The sequence below is a fragment of the Aquila chrysaetos genome, chromosome 13, assembly GCF_900496995.4.
Source record: "Aquila chrysaetos chrysaetos chromosome 13, bAquChr1.4, whole genome shotgun sequence".
NCBI classification, from domain to species: Eukaryota; Metazoa; Chordata; class Aves; order Accipitriformes; family Accipitridae; genus Aquila; species Aquila chrysaetos.
Window position 1 is genome coordinate 12,711,582 of NC_044016.1, and position 17,394 is coordinate 12,728,975.

Consider the following 17,394-nt stretch of genomic DNA (forward strand, 5'->3'; position numbering starts at 1 on the left):
TATTGAATTACACATGTACTTTCTATATCTGTGAATTCTGTCCATTCCAGGTCTCCAGACTTTGTAAACACTATGCTTGTCTGCCATTCATGCAGGTAAAGAACCACAACCACAACATGATCACAGCCTAATACATGAATTAATTGCATGAAAAGTTCCTTGCTATCGGGAACTTTTCAGAATACAAAGGATAACACTTTCTTGGGGAGTAAAAAAGATCTGAATTCTGTAAAACCGAATAAAATACAGAGCAAATGTTAATCTTTAAATCACCTTAGCCTCTGCAATGCTCAGTTGACTATATTTTTGGGAAACATGCATCGTAATTTCAAATACTTAACAAAACTGACTGTCTTTCACTATTATAGAAGAATAGAGGACTGTCATAATGCCCTAGGAAGCTACTTTTAAACTCTTAAAAAAAAAACCCCAACAAAACAAAACAAAAAACCCCACAGCATCAGAGAAATTAAGTAGAAAGCAACAAAAATCAAGTTAGGTCTGGACACTATTCTGCAGATCCTTGAATTACAAAAGTATCTTTTGTATTACACAAAACTATCCCTAAAACATTCTCTTAATATTGCTATGGATTGCACTGCCACACTCCCCAGAGGCTTTAAAACAAAATTCTCTTTCTCCAAGTTTTAAGGGCTTGGAGCCAATGAAGAGTCACTCCAATTTACCAATAAATAGGAGGCAGATACACATAATCAGGGATCAGAACTTTGTATCATTAGTATTGCATCATTGCACTTTCTCTTGTACTACATGAAGATTTTTAATTACTCTTAAAGTGTCAAGAGTAGATGCCCACATAGTAGAACATAAGCATAAGGAAGCTGGATCAACTAAAGAAATATTGTAATTAAAAAATCCCCTTTTTCTCTCCCCCCAAAATTCTAAGAAGTGCATCAAGAATTATATCAATTGATAGGACACAAGTACTATCAGCTGAGATACAGGAGTATGAATATCTGGAATATCTCATAGCTGTAACATGACTCAGCCTTCAAAATACACTCCGAAACATTTGGGAAATATTGCTCTGAAGATTACTTAAGACTTGTCTTAAGTGTCTTTACTGAGGACCCTTTCAAAGTATCTTGATGAATGTGCTATTTGAAGCCCTAGGTCTATCCAAAGCTGCTGGCCAAAAAGAGTATTTTCTTCCAATAGGTATTATGCCACAGAAATCTCGCAGGTGATCTGATAAAAACACATCAGAGAAAAATGGGTGGCCACCTTCTTCCTAAATACTCTTTCCATTGTATTTCTAATTCATTTCTTTAAAGCACATTAGAGGGGAAAGAAGAGAAATAACTATCTTAAGTTATGATTGAGTATTCAACTGAACTTCCAGTCTTCCAGCCTGAATACTAGTTCATAGTTCTTATTCCATGTAAGCCATCTTCTTGGCCTGTAATTCTTAGCATCTGAAATGTACAGATAGATACACCGGTTTTGAGAGAACTTTGTGGCCTTATTTTGCTGAACGCAATACAACCATACTGAGGCTCTCACTCTATACTTTTGAAACAGTAAGTCTTCATTCACACTTGACTTGAAAATAGATCTGCTTATATGAAAGGAATAATGATAGAAACTAAACTGGAAAACATATGGTTATCATGGGATTCACTGAGTGATCCATTGTTCCTCTCTTAGCCTGTCCAGTGGCTTTCACCTTAGCTTGACAAGTCTGAAGAAGTAAGATCCTGCTTTACAGAAGGTATTTACCAAGGAAAACTACCCCCAAGTTGCTTTAACAAACTGGGGAGCTTCACCTGTATACCAGTTTTGAGGTGTTTATTTTGGGAAGATGCTGAAAGAAAATCTCTCTTTATACTTCAAGTAGTCCAGTGAAGAGGCATTTCCCAAGACATGAAAACTAACAAAAGAGAAAGAAAAGGCAAAAAGCTGCATACAGAATCAGATCCAAGAGATTCCAGAAGAACAGTCGCCTTCACGTGCAAAGATTGACACTGAGGAGCAAGGCAAACATATGTCCAACAGACACATCAACATAAAGTGCCGAAAGCCTAGAGAAGAATAAAAGTGGAGAAGATAAACTACAAAAATAACATCATACTCTACCTTCACAATATGGAAAAGATGGATAAAATCCAGTAGCATATGCCTGCTAGAGCAGCAGATTCTCATTTAAGAGAACTTATGTTTTCTCACTGCAGTCTTTTAGTGCTTCCATATGTTTCCAAAAAACCTTGTGAAATGTAAGGCACTTGGGCCAATCTCAGAAACAGAGCCTCTGAACAAACATGTCTTCAGCTGTGGGGCTTTATCAATTGAGAAGTTAGAAAAAGACTTTAAAATAGGCTGGAGATGGAACCTGTGGTTGTACTGATCTGGTAAACTATAGCTAAATAAAGTACATCTAAGTATGCTAAGTAAGCAAGCAAGCTTACTACTTTCTTCCATCATGATGTCACTTTGCCTCAGAATTGGGATCAATCTCCCTTGCTTGCTTCCTGATTTTGCACAGCTGTTAAAGAGGTGATTTGGGCAACACATGCTTTAAGAACATCACAAATTAACTATAAAAAGACTGTTTTCTTCCCCTCTTCTACCCTTCTCATCTCAAGGGATTCAGAGAATTTTGATTTCAAAAGCAAAGCAGAACCTATAGCTTTTGACATCTGCCTGCAAAACTGCAATTTCAATATATTTACCCTAACATTTCTAAGTTTTAAAACTTCCATTTTTATGAATTTATGGGACTGCTTCCTTAAAAAAAATATATTGTACTTGCCTGTGAAGCTTACAGAGATAACAAAGACATAACTTGCCTGTATAATATTTGAGTTTTTAAAGTTCAGAAAGTACTCACTATTGGAGACAGAGGCTAGTTTAATATCATACTGTACATTTTTTTGAAATTGAAGTTACTAAGAACGTATGGTCCATGTAAGATCACAACAATGTAGATACTAAAAAATATTTCCGATTACCAAAGTACAAAGAATAATGCCCATTTTAAATTTAAAGTTTGTACACTTCCTTGTTTAGACCACTAGTTCAACTCATAACCTCCTTGTTAGCAGAAATATCTTAGTGTTATTTTTTCCTTACAGGGGTTTTTTTTTCCTTATTTTTTGTTCTTTATTTTCTGAAACAGATGTGTAATATCACAGCCTATATTAATCCCCTCTTCCAAAATATTACAAATAGTTGGAGCACATAAAGGCAATAGCACATCTTCAACAGGATAGTAACAGCATTTGAAATGGTAGGGAATAATACAAGAAGTAGGATGCACATTATAAAAAATGAAAAGGAAGTTTTATCAGGATATGTATCAGAGAGAAAGAAAAAAGGTCACTTCAGGAAGTATCCATACTTTACTGGATAACATGAGAAAGAACACAAAGAATATTATTGGCAAAAATTAGATTTCAAACTTTGAGCTGACCCTAGAACTCTGGGCCTAAGCACAGAGACTGGCTTAAGTCCACACATATATATCAAGAAATACTGTAGTTATACAGGTTTATCTTTTCTGTGATTAAGAGTTTTGGGTCATTTGTGCAAGAGTTGGAAATTTCAGGTGTAAACCTATCTTCTGTACCATTTTACTTTTGATAATGACATTTGTCATCATCTTGATTTTCCAATGAATTAGGTTTTCCTTTAGAGATACTCTGGAATTAAGCCTGTCCATGAGGAGCTCACTGCAAAAGTTATATATTTACAATAGCTTGGAATCTGTAGAAATACTTGCATCTAAGCACAATTTCTTTTTTTTTTTTCATTTAAAATATATACTATAACTCACCAAAATCAAAGTGCATCAAATGCACTACAGAAATATATAAAGTGGATCAGACATTGGTCATAAGCAGGTATTTGTGAACTAAAATTTAAAAACCTAAATTTCACAGAATGAACTAAAGTACTAGTAGACCATTCTATCACTAGAATACACCAACAAAGCTCACAAAATATATTGTTTTCTTCATTTAACTATTAAAAACATTATACAAAATGTCATGTCAGTTCTATATAAACATGCTGAAAAGAAAGATTAATATGGCCATCTAGAGGAGAAAAGAATGATGTGAAAACATACCACACACATTTTCAGGCTTCAGAATAAAACATTTTGAGAGGCATGCAGCCAGAAAATAGATGTAATAAACTAATTATGTAATTGATAATAAGTGAACCTTAAAATACGATCAGACATTTTGATGGTCTTAGTATTGTAAACATTAATATTATACATGTTTTTAGCAATGCAACTAAAGCTTACAGGGTGTATTAATAAAGACAAGATTATATTTTTGTCTTATTAAATTTTGTGTGTGCACTTAAGAATGCACACACATCTAAACAAACAAATATAAGAAGTGAAGACTGAAGTGAAGAGTAAAGAGTTATTAGTAAAACTGTTTATTGACTCCTTTGAAAACACGCAGCAAGATGTGTTGCAAGATACAACATGTGATAGAGATTAACTGCTGAGGAGAAATTAACACAGAATTTTCTGAAAATGAAATATCATTTTCTTTGCTTGTATTAAGCTACCTCTGATGGAATGTTTAACGATATCATCAGAGGCTGATTTACAAGCAATGAGAAGGGGGGAAACAGAGATGAGACAAAAATGAATTCTGTCATCTCATCACTTCACTGTAACACTATCAAGCCCTGCTCAACATACGGACTGATTGGTGCCTGAAGCTGGAAGTATGGCTGAAATGTTTAAGTCTTAAAAGTAGAAATGATAAAGTATATATGAGGAAAAAGAAGCATACAGTGTCAGATATATTGACAATTCGTTTTCGTATTAAATAAAGTGCACAGGAACACATTGCTTGCTCCCCCTCCACTACAAAAAATCAAGAAATGGTCCTATCATTTGCCTTCACCCTTCTTATAAAAATAATTCAACAGTCATAGAAAACAAGTATTTAATGAAAAATTTCAGGATTCATAAGGCATCAAGTCTTCTACAGATTTATTTTGCAAGTTTAAGGAACAGTAAAGCTTTGAATTTTTAAAAATTTTACTGAAACACCTAGAATGTTGATGCTCTCCACTTGGAATCAGAGATTTTTAACCTCATCTGTTCAGTGAACTGTTTCTCTGAACACACATGAACTGTTTGGTAGTGACAGCCAGTCTCTGGTTTATTTCTGCCTGCAGGCTTTCTTCATGAGGTTTCCACCTTCTCTTTTCATCAAAGTTCTAGGTTGGGCAGCTTTGTCTCTGTAATGATCATAACATAACGAGGCATACTCTGCCTTTTATGCTATTCTAACACATTTTTATCATTATGCAAAGATTCTTTCTTTTATGTTTGAAATAATTTAGGAAGAACATAAAAAGTAGTAACACTAATTATTCTAGTGTGCCACCTTCAGGTCACTGAAAAGTGAAAAATACTAGGTTGTTAATCTGTTGCTATGTCCAGTATCACAAAACTCTTTTTAATACTATTGAACATAATTTTGTTGAGACTAATGGATTGCAAAAATGAGACAAAATCATCACTCTAATTTGCAAGCATTTTGCCGAAAATGATAGAATGACTACAGGCTATCAAATAAATAACATCGCTAATTCTCCACTCCTTTTAAAACGTAGGAAGAGAATGCTCTCACAAGCAGCAGCAAAAGCAAAATACTGACAGTATTAGAGCTTTTTTTGCAAGTTGAAATATGTGGTTAAAAATTTACAATTTTCTAAGTTAGAATGTTTTGATAGTTTTTGCTTTAAAAGTTTTTTTCCAAACCCTGAATGTTCTTTCATTATAATAAATTCAATTTGCATACTAATTTTAGAGTGAATATGTGTGTGCATATATAAAAATGGGGTTTACATCCAGTCAGCTTCCTGAATGGAAAGAGCATTGAGAAAGGATAGCAGCTGGTAATAGATATCTTTAGCAATAGAAGAAAAAACTGAAAAGGAGGAGGGGGGAAACAATTGTAACTTTCCTGATGCAGTACTTGGACTTGCCAACAGGGTTCTTTTGTCTTAGATTCTAACCATGATACAGATTTCCAGGCTGGAGTTCTCATTCCCCAGAAGAGCATAAAAGTCAGTGACTATGAATTTTGATGATCTAAGAAGATGATAAGGAAGACAATTATTAAAACAAAACAAAACAAAACAAAAAACCTGGATACAGGCTAGCACAATGCCTTTGGAGCTTAAGTCTTATAGGGGCAAAGTAAAAAGCTCACATGAACTGAGAACTTTTCACTGAGAAGATGAACTAGGTAGGATAAAAAAACCTGAACAACTGTGAAATAGAAAGAGGAATGTCACATGTTCCAACATGAATTATTCTATGACTGTTTCAACAACCAGCCTCAATAGTTTGAAAAGAGACAAATACATTATTCTGGGTATCTGAAATTTGTCGTCTTGTATAATTTGTATCTGGTATTATTTGCTAACAAATACAATTGAGTTTTCCATCTTCTGTTAATATACATCACCAATCTTTCCCAACAGTCACATAAGCTGTACAAAAAAATTTGTATCTAATCTTTTATATTTCCCCCCCCAACACTGTTGATAGATCTCAGTAGATATAAAAATCAAACATGATACTTTCACTATCCCTCTTCCTTGTTGTCCTCCATCACAGTGCCCAAAGGTGGGTTCTTACCACCTGACCTCACCTCTGCATCTCCTTCCCTATTTGCTGGAACTCAGACTCCTACAATTTAACAGCAAAGGAAAGAATAAAAATTTCTGATGATCAGAAAAGAATCCTCTTACTCTGCAACTTACTTCAATTATGGCTTTCACGTCCTTTGTGTCTTAACTTGGAATCATGAATGAGCATGCACTAATTTCAAATTTCAGTGGCAAACAGACTTTTCTATATTTGAATTACATCACATAGTAGAAAATTTACATTTTTTCAAGCAATTCTGGACTGTATAGAACATTTAAGGACACATATCTTTTAATTACATGTATCCACTTTTTTTTAGACAGTATCAATCACTAGAAAACCTTTGCATTTTAACATATTAGAGGGAGATCAATAAATATGTTACTATAACACAGCATCTATATTAGAATCTGGCTTTTATGTAACTTCAACAAAAGCTCACTTTTCATGCTAGAAAATGGCTATAGACACAGTTCCCACATACAGCTATTTTCAAGCACAAAAATCATATTGACAAAATTATTGACAGCAGAATTCTTAGCCTCTGTGTCAGGTTGTCACCCTAACTTAAAATCAAGAAATGTATACCACAAAAGAAAATATCCATCATTTACATCCAACTTTTAACACCATGGAAAAATTATATTTATCTAAACTTTGTAATATATTCTTTCTGTGATTTCAAGAGAAGAAAAGATACAGAACATTCCAGTAATGCACACTGCAATAACCATATGCACCATTAACTAATAACCAATTCCATTTACTTTGCTGCTATGACAGCTTATCAGTAGAGGAACAACAGCTCTTCTTTGTATTTATAATACCACAGTATTTATCAAGAGTTGCCATGTTTCCTTCCTAAATCAAAACAGTTTAAATTCCCCCCAAAATAAAATTACTAATGATAAAATTGTATGAAACTTAATATAACAAGATATTGTATCATTTGCAGTATTTCTGGAAGAATGCTCACAAGCCTGTGCCATTTTTTTTGAGCATGCACAAATATAAAAGATATCTGGATATTTCTTGCAGACATTGAGTATTTGCAAGTCCAGCTGTCTTTGTCTAGGACTTAACTTATCCAGAACATAATTCTGAAATTTGGAATAAAAGGAATGCTTTTAAATCACTCTTACCTTCATCTATTGAGGCTTCACTACTGTATCCATCATATTCAGCAGACAGGGGACTATATTTTTGTCTGGTTTCCCATATATAGTTTTTTTGCTGTCTGCCATCCACCACTGGCAGCCTGGAACTCTGGGTTCTAGACAAGGCCTCATGATATTTACCCAGTGCTTCATCTTCACTCTCAGATGATGAACCATGCTGGTCTTTACTCATATAAGAGTTGTCTGTTTGAATAAAATAAAGCAAATCGACTACAGCTCAAAATAGAATACAACAAAATAACCATAAGAGGTTATCACTGAAGATATTTAACCTATTTCAATTAAAACTTCTGTAATATTTTAAAAATATCATCTCCTTGTAATTATAAGTATTATGTGATTTTGTAACTGGTGAGAGCTATTTTTATTTTCTAGAAAAACTGGAAGATCATTAAGCCCCCAAAAACCATTCTAAAACTTATTCAACAGAAAATGGATCAATTTATGTAAGGCAGCACACACTGAAGTTCTTGAAACCCTTCATTAAGTAAGAAAACGCTTAAAATAATTTATGTAAAGTAAGTCCAACACTGCTGCAATATTACATTTGGATATGTAACATATCAAAAAGGCAGCTCCTGATCCTCCATTCCCAGCTGATTTTTGCTGTAAGCATGCAGTGTAACATAGAAACAAAACTGATTTACAAAGAGAAACCTACAACAAAATCGTCTTAAGATATTTATGTCAGTAGTGCTTAAACTCACAATAACAAATGGGGAAAAAGCTAGTGAAAGATGTTTGCATGCACAATTTTATTTAACTTACAATAAACAGCCACTTGTTCAATAACTGAAATTAATGCAGATTCTCACTGCAGACATCTGGCAACAGCAAAAATTATGCAGAAGAATCTATCCAGTTAATTCTTTTATACCAGTTCTTCTATAATGCCCAATACTGTGGCCAACTTTTTCCAACTATATCTCAAGTATGACTTCCTCCCACAAGTCAAAGATTCAGCTGCATTTCTATTTCGGTAAAAAGAAAGCTTCCTCCTCCCTTTTCCAAAACTCACATGGATTCTGTCCAAATTTAACATGCCATGCAGAGGTTCTGCAGATTTCAAACTCTAATAGGCATTAAAAGAATTCATGTAACCTCAGTAAAGGTCAGCATTACCACTACGCTGTGAGCAAGCCTATGGTATATGATTTGCCAATGGATTTCCATTACCAGCAGAGCTACGAGATGCCCATAACGCTGTTTTTCAGCTCTTGATTCTGCAAGGGAATATTGTCTAACACGCTATCTAGCCACATTCAACCACTTCTCCCCTCCCTGCTTTTATGCCCTCCTCCCAGTCTCCTGTCCTTAGCTCTAGTTCTGCATTTCCGCTCCCATTAGTCTGTTCATGCACCAGTCTCACTCCTCTGCCTAGGTATTCCAACTAAAGGAGGGTTTCAGCTTACCCAAAATTCAGTCATTTAAAATTAAAGTAACTCAACCTATTCCAGCCACCTAGGCCCTCTTTTACAGTCAAGTGTTTGCTTCTTCCTACTTCCTTCCCACTTTTAGCTAAGCCTCTAGAGTAGATGAGTAAAATCACTTCCCATAGAGGTCTATTTCTCCCTGGTACTCATACAAAAAAGCCTATGCCACAAGTTTAGGTAAGACATCTTTTGCAAAGTTACATTTATATGAGTAGAAACTTATCCTAAGTTCCTGTCTCCTGGCCCCATATTCCAGGTTCCTGCTCCAAGCACCCACTTGTGGTCTCTTATGGGGATTTCCTCTTCATCCTCTTTATCTATTCAATCCCAAATTCTTTTTACTTGCACCTAACCAACTACTCATGTAAGCTCAGTCTTTCACCCTTAGTTTCTCCACCTTCATATAATGTTATCAGTTCTCTCCATAGCTGTCACTCATCCTACTTCAAATCCCAGTCTACCACTTGCATTGTGTCATATTCCTCACAGAAGTCATGTTTATTCTCAATTCTTCTGTTCAAACTTCCAGTGTTCTTCAGTAACCATAAGTATCAAAAGCAGGATAAGACCTGCTCTGTTCTTCAACCCCTACAATGAAGCATATGAGTGCAAATGGGATAGTTAGTGAATTTAACAAGCAAATTATAAGAAGTGTTTACTATGCCTTTTCAAAAGGCAGAGTTTCTGAAGATTTACAACTTGGTCAAACTTACGTGTTTTTTCATAGAAGAACATGGGCATATCTGACATGGGAAAAGTGCTCTCCGACATTTCCACTACATACTCCAATATACAAAGGTGCTGAAGCATCGTAGTGAAGCAGATGTGAAATCTACCTATTTTTTGCACAGATAACCAGCATGGTTTTTCGATACTCTATTCCAGGAAACAGCTAAAGATTTTAAAACTATAGCTTAAAAAAAACCCAAAAAACCAACAACAACAAAACCAAAAAAACCACCAAACCATCTCAGATAGAAAGCATGCCAAATTTCATCCCAAGTATTTCAAATTTGGTACATAGTTTTAGGAAACTGAAAATAAGGTCTTGAAATGGAAAATGTCAGGAAACCTTAACTGCAGATGGTGCTACCAGCTCTACATGTAATGTGTACGTAATCTTAGTTTAGTATTTATAGGAAAACTGGTGCCTTAAAAAGAGTGCTAATGAGCAACGAGATCTTTCAAATCTAGGCTATCAATTTTAATTCAAGTCTAACAGATATGGTTCTTCCCATTGTATGGATGGCTACAAAGCAAGTTCAATTATTTCACTGATCACTTATTGAAAATATCATACCAAGCAGGATATATTCTGGCCAGCAGATTCACTGCAAGAGGCTGCCCAGAAAAAGAATCCTCCTTTACTGGTACACAGAGTAAAATTTTGTATCTCATATGGCCCTCAACAGGTTGAAACCTGCCGCCTAGGAAACTTTTACAGATTTCCAGAACTATAATTAAAGTAGGACATACCAGGACTAAAATATAGTGCCAGATATCAGTATTAGATACATCATTTATCGTTACAAGAAATGTATTCACAAATGTGAAACTAAGTTCATTAATCAGTCTATATAAAGAATGGAATACTATAAAACATGGTAGCAACACGTTTGAAAGAAGTGCTGAAAGTTATGCCTCTAATAATACACTGACATTTGTAAGCATCCAGAAGTTCTCAGTGATACCAGATATTTTTTCTCCAGTTCCTAGCATAAAAGAAGAAGAACGAGGATGTATACTATTACTACAAGTCATGAAACAAGACCTCTTCAGAGGACTTAAAAACCTCATTAAAGTTAAAACACAAGCTATCCATGCAAACATTTTTTAAATGAACAATACAAATCTGTTTCAGTTTCTTGGGAAAAAATAGCTTCCTGCACATTAACAAAAATCCTCAGGGTTTTATGCCTCTCCTTGCCACTTCTCTTTAGATTTTTATATCTTAGTTGGAAACTTGCCTAGGAGAATTCATGTTCTTATTAAAAACTTTCCTTTATTTGGCTAACACAGGTCATATGTAATTATTAACTATTGAAAGCTACTAATTTGCTTATTATGGGACCTAAAATGCCATTTTTTATAGAGAACATACTTTACAAATATCGTATTACATGAAGAAATAACAGATAAGATCACAGTTTACCATACAAACATGGAAACCACTTCCTACATAAAATAAAAAAAACAAACTGAAACAAAACAAAAAACCACCAAAACCCAACAAAAAAACCCCCCTGAAATTTTCAGATAAGGGAAAACACACACACTGAAAAAAACCCAAACCTATTTCTATTATGAAATCATTCATTTCTCTACAGAAACAGCATCTCCAGAAAAGCCCGTGTTGCTTTCTAAAAATTCGCTACACAGCCTGCAAAACAGTTGTGTAAAAATGCAAGGTTTTAATTCTTACTCACAAACTACTATTGCAATTTCACTGTCACATTGTTTAAGACTGGGTGCTAAGGACAGCACACATAGCATCCATATCAAAAATACATAGGTTTTCTTTGTAAGACTACAACTTTAGTTCGTTCTATACTTAAAATCACTTAATTGCCACTTCTCATTGAGTTTTGTGTCTTGAAATTATCTTACATATCCCAGAAATACATTCTGAAGATCTACTATAATGGAAATGTAGCCGAAGTTATTTTTTTCTTTATCATCTTATCACATTTTATGCAATGCTTCTAAAATACATAAAATAAAAACCCCTTTCACAGAACAAGTGTTAATTTCCAGTATTAATTAATTCATCGTTTTTAACAGAAAGCACACAAGGCACTGCAGACAAAGTAAGAAAAACTGTATATAGAAAAAGAAAAGTTAGAACATAGGAAAGGCATTTATTAATCTGTTCCTTTAAGTAATACTTTAAAAAGTAATTAACTTCCAAGAAATATCAACATAATTAGAGAACAAAGCACTGACAACACAGACATCCACAGGAAACGCTATTATTAAATATGTAAATTAGGTGAAAAAAGTAGGAAGTATCACAAGTTTCAGGAAAGGTTGAAGAATGCAGTTTGCTGATGGACTCCTCACCTTTTCCTGCTGTCTTCCTATTACATAGCTCTCTTTCTGATTTCTTTGAGTTTTTCTTTTTACCCATTTCTGCAACTGTAGTTGACACATATTCTTCATCCTTTGATATGAATTTTCCTTTTCTGTCAAAAAAGGCTTCAGATTTCTTTTCTTTTATTTCATTAATGCAATTGGGGTGGTCATTGTGCATCTTCTTCAAGCTGGAATCTGATAATTTTTGCTTCTGTACTTCAACAAGTTTTGTTTCTAAATCTTGGGGAACGTTCATACTGTGCACTTCTTCAGAATCCTTAAAATCACCTCCAGGTGACTGCGGTTTGATTTTTCTATGCAAGTGATTCCCAGATTTAGCTGATACTGCACACAGGCAATTGTCTTGATCCTCAATAGAGTGCTCCATTGTAAGTTTATTACTTTTCAGGTTACTATCCTTAAAGAACTTATCATTGACAAAACACTCATTTCCTCCTACTCCTTCCCTTTTAAAAGGCCCTCCTACAGTCTTCAAATCCTGAGGTACTTCTGTATCACTTGAATGATTATTACTATCTGTGCCTTTTAACCGGCACTGGTTTTTGTCAACAACATGGTCGGATACTCCATCTTGACTTGTATCTTTTTTTACAAAATCTAACAAATTAGAATGAGTCTCTCTCTGTTCTGCAACACCTCTCTTCGCTTTCATATTAATTTCCTGAGAATGAGTTAATGATGGTGTATGTTCCTCTCTCCCTTCCAGGGGTTTATCATTCTGTATTTTGGAGCTTTCATCTTCTGCACGAAGGCCATTTATCATGCTTGTTACTTGTTCTGTTACTGAATCAGCTACACTGTAGCCAACCTCTCCAACGGCACTGGTCAGATCATCCACAGCACTGCTAAGCGTGTGGACCAGTGAAGACACAGAGGGAAGGCTCAGATTCTGGTGGAGGTTTCTGAAAAACGCCATTTGTCCAACCTATTCAGCAACAACTTTTAATACCGAAAGGTCCTCTGCTTCACAAACAGATCAACTCCATTCCTCCAAGTTCAATTTGAGAGCTATTTGCTTTTGCTACCTCAAACTCAATACATTTACCAGGGGAAGTTGCAGCTTTGCTCTTTCCATTCAATATGCATTGAAAATAGTAAGAAAGCAGCTAAGTAAATATCTTGAAATGAAGCCACAATCAACCAGCAAAACCATAGTCTTTCATCAACTGCAGCATCAACTAGCCATAATAAAATTCATTCTTTTCAAAAATAAGACAACTGTGTGAGATGGAAATATGTTTTTTTATTCTAACCTGCAAAGAAGAAGTTGTGAGACATTTAAATTATGTCCTTTCATCAATGTCACACTAAAACAAGCTTTTAACATAACAGCTGCACAAAACCACGCATCACGGAGACTTCTTCAGCTCAAAATATTTGTTGTCTTTTACATAAGGTAAGATATTTTGAAACATGAAGACTTGTTTTGTGGCAAAAGAAAGTTAAGATGACAGACTTAATTTCCAGAGAGGAGAACTTTTTCTGTCTCCAAGGAAATTGAAAATAAAAATTTAGCTGCACCTTTCAAAGAGGTAGAAGGGAAGAAAACCTCTCAAATTTCCCATTCTGTTCTCTGGTGCCTGTCTCTTCCTCTCAAGTCAGCTAACTAACAAAGCCCATTCAACTTCCACAGCCCAAAAGTAGAAAGGGGTTATTTTAGCAGCCCTCAATATCTTTTTCAAGGTCTATTTTTTTAATTTCACATTATCCTTAAAGACCTTCTTCTGTTAAAAAAGTATAGAAGTAATTTGTTAGTCAGAGATAAGATGTCTTTAGTTTCTAATGTTTTACTTCTTTAAAATTATTTTCCAGGTGAGTAAATGCAAGACCTTCTCCAACAGGTCAGTGAAGGATTTTAACAGGCTGAGTGAAAATCCATAATCCCATTCACAAATTTACTTGAGAAGATTTAATTATACACAATTATGGAATGTTTAAGGTATATTAAAGAGCATTCTCATAGTGCAAGAGAAATATCTTCCCATAAGCAAATGTCAACTCTTCAGTAATATACAGCTGTTGAATTTCTGTGGCTTGTAAATACAAAGGTTTCTTCCTTTCCACATACTGCACAGTCACGGGAAAAGTCAACATTGTGAGTTTTCATCACTTGAGTCAAGTGATTATTTGTGTATTTCTACACATCGTTGTAAAAATGTGCATTCTTATAATTAAGTTTAGTACACTGTATTTCAGATACTTACAAAGTTTATCTTGTGAATTCTTTCTTGGAGTGTATCCTGAATCAAGATCTGGGAAACCACTAACATTTTCGAAACACATCTTCTTATTAATATATAGGAAAAGTAGCAACATGAGAATAATGAACACCCCGACAGCAGACAGGAATCCAATTGCTTCAGGAGATACTAAAAGAAACAGAAAGAAACACGTTTTAAAAAGTCTTGTAAAAGTTTAACTTGTAAAATTTATAATATTTATCAGAATTCATTATTAATAAATACTACTAAATTTCCAAATATATATGCAAATATAACCAAAAAAACACCATTTAAATTTGAGTTAATGTTTAATCATCTTTTCAAAGAATAGAAAAGTATCTGGTCCTAATCTAAGAGATGACTGACATTGTGAGCAAGAGGTTCTGCTGGAGTACTGGACCCCAAAACAAGACAGGGTCTCTGAAGAAAATGGGGAGATTATCAGCAGATGCCAAGGCCGATGATTTTTGATGGAACATCTGAGACAGTGCTGGAGCACTGGAAGGGAGCTTAGAGCATTCCCCTCTCCTGGAAGGGGCTGGACGTTTGGCTACCTGGACCCAGGGCCAAATCTAAGACAGTGCTGCTGGGGAGGGACTGAGCCCTTGCCGGTGATGCCATTGCCTCTGCCAGTTATGTTCTGCTCAGCTCCCGGCTCCTTTTTCCTTAGGGACCAGCTGGCCCTTGCTGCTCTCTGACAAGTAGTATACTGTGTGAGCAAAAAAAACAGAATGAGAAAAAGCAAATAATGGTATGTTCCTTGCCCTGGTACATGTGCCACTTGCATATTAATGAAGAAAGAGCTAAGTGGAATAGAGATAAAGCATACTTAATCAAAACCAGGTAGAGGAAAAAGGCTGAAGTAGACTGACATGTCTTCGAAAGTGTATAAAATAAAGAATATGTAATTGCTATTAAGCAGATAACTGAAAGGGAGTATTGGGCATCTTTTGCAGAGGTAGAATCTTGCAAGTCCATCACTACCCAAGTAACAACATCAGTAATACCATTTAAGGCCAAGAGTGGAAACGGTTTTAGAAATATGAAATCTGGGAATAGATGTAGCAAATTGGACCAATGGGGAAAGAGTAATTAAGGGGCAGCTTGTTTATCTGAAAGGAGACTGGGCAGAGAAAGGGATACAGAAAGGCAGCAAAAAAGAGGGCCTAGAAACGTAAGAAATAATGAACAAGTTATAAAAGCAGTTCAAGAACAAGAGAGGGCAGATATTTTGACAAGAGGGGTGCAGATGCCCACAGACTATAATGAAGCTCACATGCTTCATTAATCAAGGTTGCCAGGATGTCAGAGGGAAGACCCTCAGGCAACCCACTGGACTCTCCATTGGGTCTACACATCCAAAAGACTTGATGTGATACGTTAAAGGGTGACAGAATTGCAAATTTGTTACTAAGTAGTGTGGGAGGTTAAAGAACTATAATTCATTAATATTTGGGTGCAATTTATAAGAAAAAAGTGATAGAACTCAATAGCTGCATGCAATTAACAATGGTGTAAAGCATTATAGAACTACTAAGTGATTCATAGTTGTATGTTTATTAGTTAATTAATCTGTTAATTGGTTTATTAGTAGTGTGCTGATCAACTAATAAACATTATAGCCTCTTATATCAGTTATGTCTCAAACCTGCATTCTAAAGAGGGAGAGTAGGACCTTGAGGTAACAGACACCTTAACACTTCAAGTGGTTTTTGTGGCCTAAACACACAGACATGCATCTTTCAGGATTGAACACAGCTGCATTCATCTGTATGAAAGCTAGGATTTCACATATCCCTTTCTTCCTGCTGCTTTTGCTAGATTCTAAGTGTCCCTCTACTCACTACCATAAATCCCACACTTGGGGGTTGATTTTTTTCTATTTATAAAAGATTTATGAAGATTTATCAGATTTATGAATTCCATTTGCCAAGATCTTGGCACTTCACTTTAGGAGTATAATGCTGTGTGGCAACATCTTTCACTATGTAAAAGGAGTGGGATTAAAGAAAAGTTGGCAACAGACACTGCATTCTCAGAGATGCAATACAAAAGGACAAGAGGCAACAGTTCACAGTAGCAACAAGAAAAAATCCAGTTGGAGATGAGTGGAAAAAATTACAGAATAAGAGGGGTTTTTCACTGGAACAGACTGCCTAGATCAGTTATAAAATCCAACTTTAATGTTAGCCCTGCTTTGAGCAGGGGGCTGAACTGGGAATTACTTTCCCAGGAGCCTTCCAAATTAAATTACTCTTTGATTCTACATATGTCCTTTGTAAATCTGAGCTCATACATCTATGTAAAAGTGCTGACTGAGAAACACACACAGTTCCACAACCTCCTCAGTTTGTTTTGCGGGATGACAAGGAACATTTGTGGTCCTGTTCTTAAATAATTATACAGGTGTGTTTTAAAAACTGGAAAAGAAAGATCAAAAGAAATGCACCTTACACCATCTAAAAGGAATTGGTCAGATTTGCATGTCTATTTTGAGCTGGACATCCAGACCTATCTGAAACTGAAAATTATTTTTGCTTCACTTTTTACCTCTGACCAGAAGAGATCATGTAACATTGTGACCAGAACCCTGAAAATTTTCACATGGAAAGGAACCTGCCAACAACTTTGAACCACCCACCCTGAAAATACTACTAAAAAAATACCAGAATGGCAACCAAAGAACTCCCAAAATGATAAAACAGAAACCGCAATTACACTAGAACCTCTATTTAGTCAATATCAAACTTGAGTAAATTTTTTTCTTGTTTTATTAGATCGTACCAGAAAAGCTAGGAAAAAATTGAGCAACTGTC

General features: G+C 35.2%; 1 protein-coding gene across 6 annotated transcripts in view; it reads right to left on the bottom strand.

Moving 5' to 3' along the window:
• The window catches only part of SYT14 (synaptotagmin 14), a 95,051-nt gene that overhangs the window by 53,458 nt on the left and 24,199 nt on the right, over window positions 1–17,394 (bottom strand). For 3 of the 6 annotated variants that reach the window (XM_030035708.2, XM_041128425.1, XM_041128424.1), the window contains exons 1-3: window positions 14,561–14,665; window positions 12,324–13,609; window positions 7,795–8,013 (exon numbers count right to left, since the gene is read on the bottom strand). In XM_030035708.2, the coding sequence (XP_029891568.1) occupies window positions 7,795–8,013; window positions 12,324–13,272 (1,168 nt within the window). In that variant the 5' untranslated portion in view covers window positions 13,273–13,609; window positions 14,561–14,665. Of the gene's footprint in view, window positions 1–7,794; window positions 8,014–12,323; window positions 13,610–14,560; window positions 14,726–17,394 lie in introns of those variants that run through there. The other 3 variants (XM_030035710.2, XM_030035709.2, XM_030035711.2) reach the window with 2 other exon arrangements.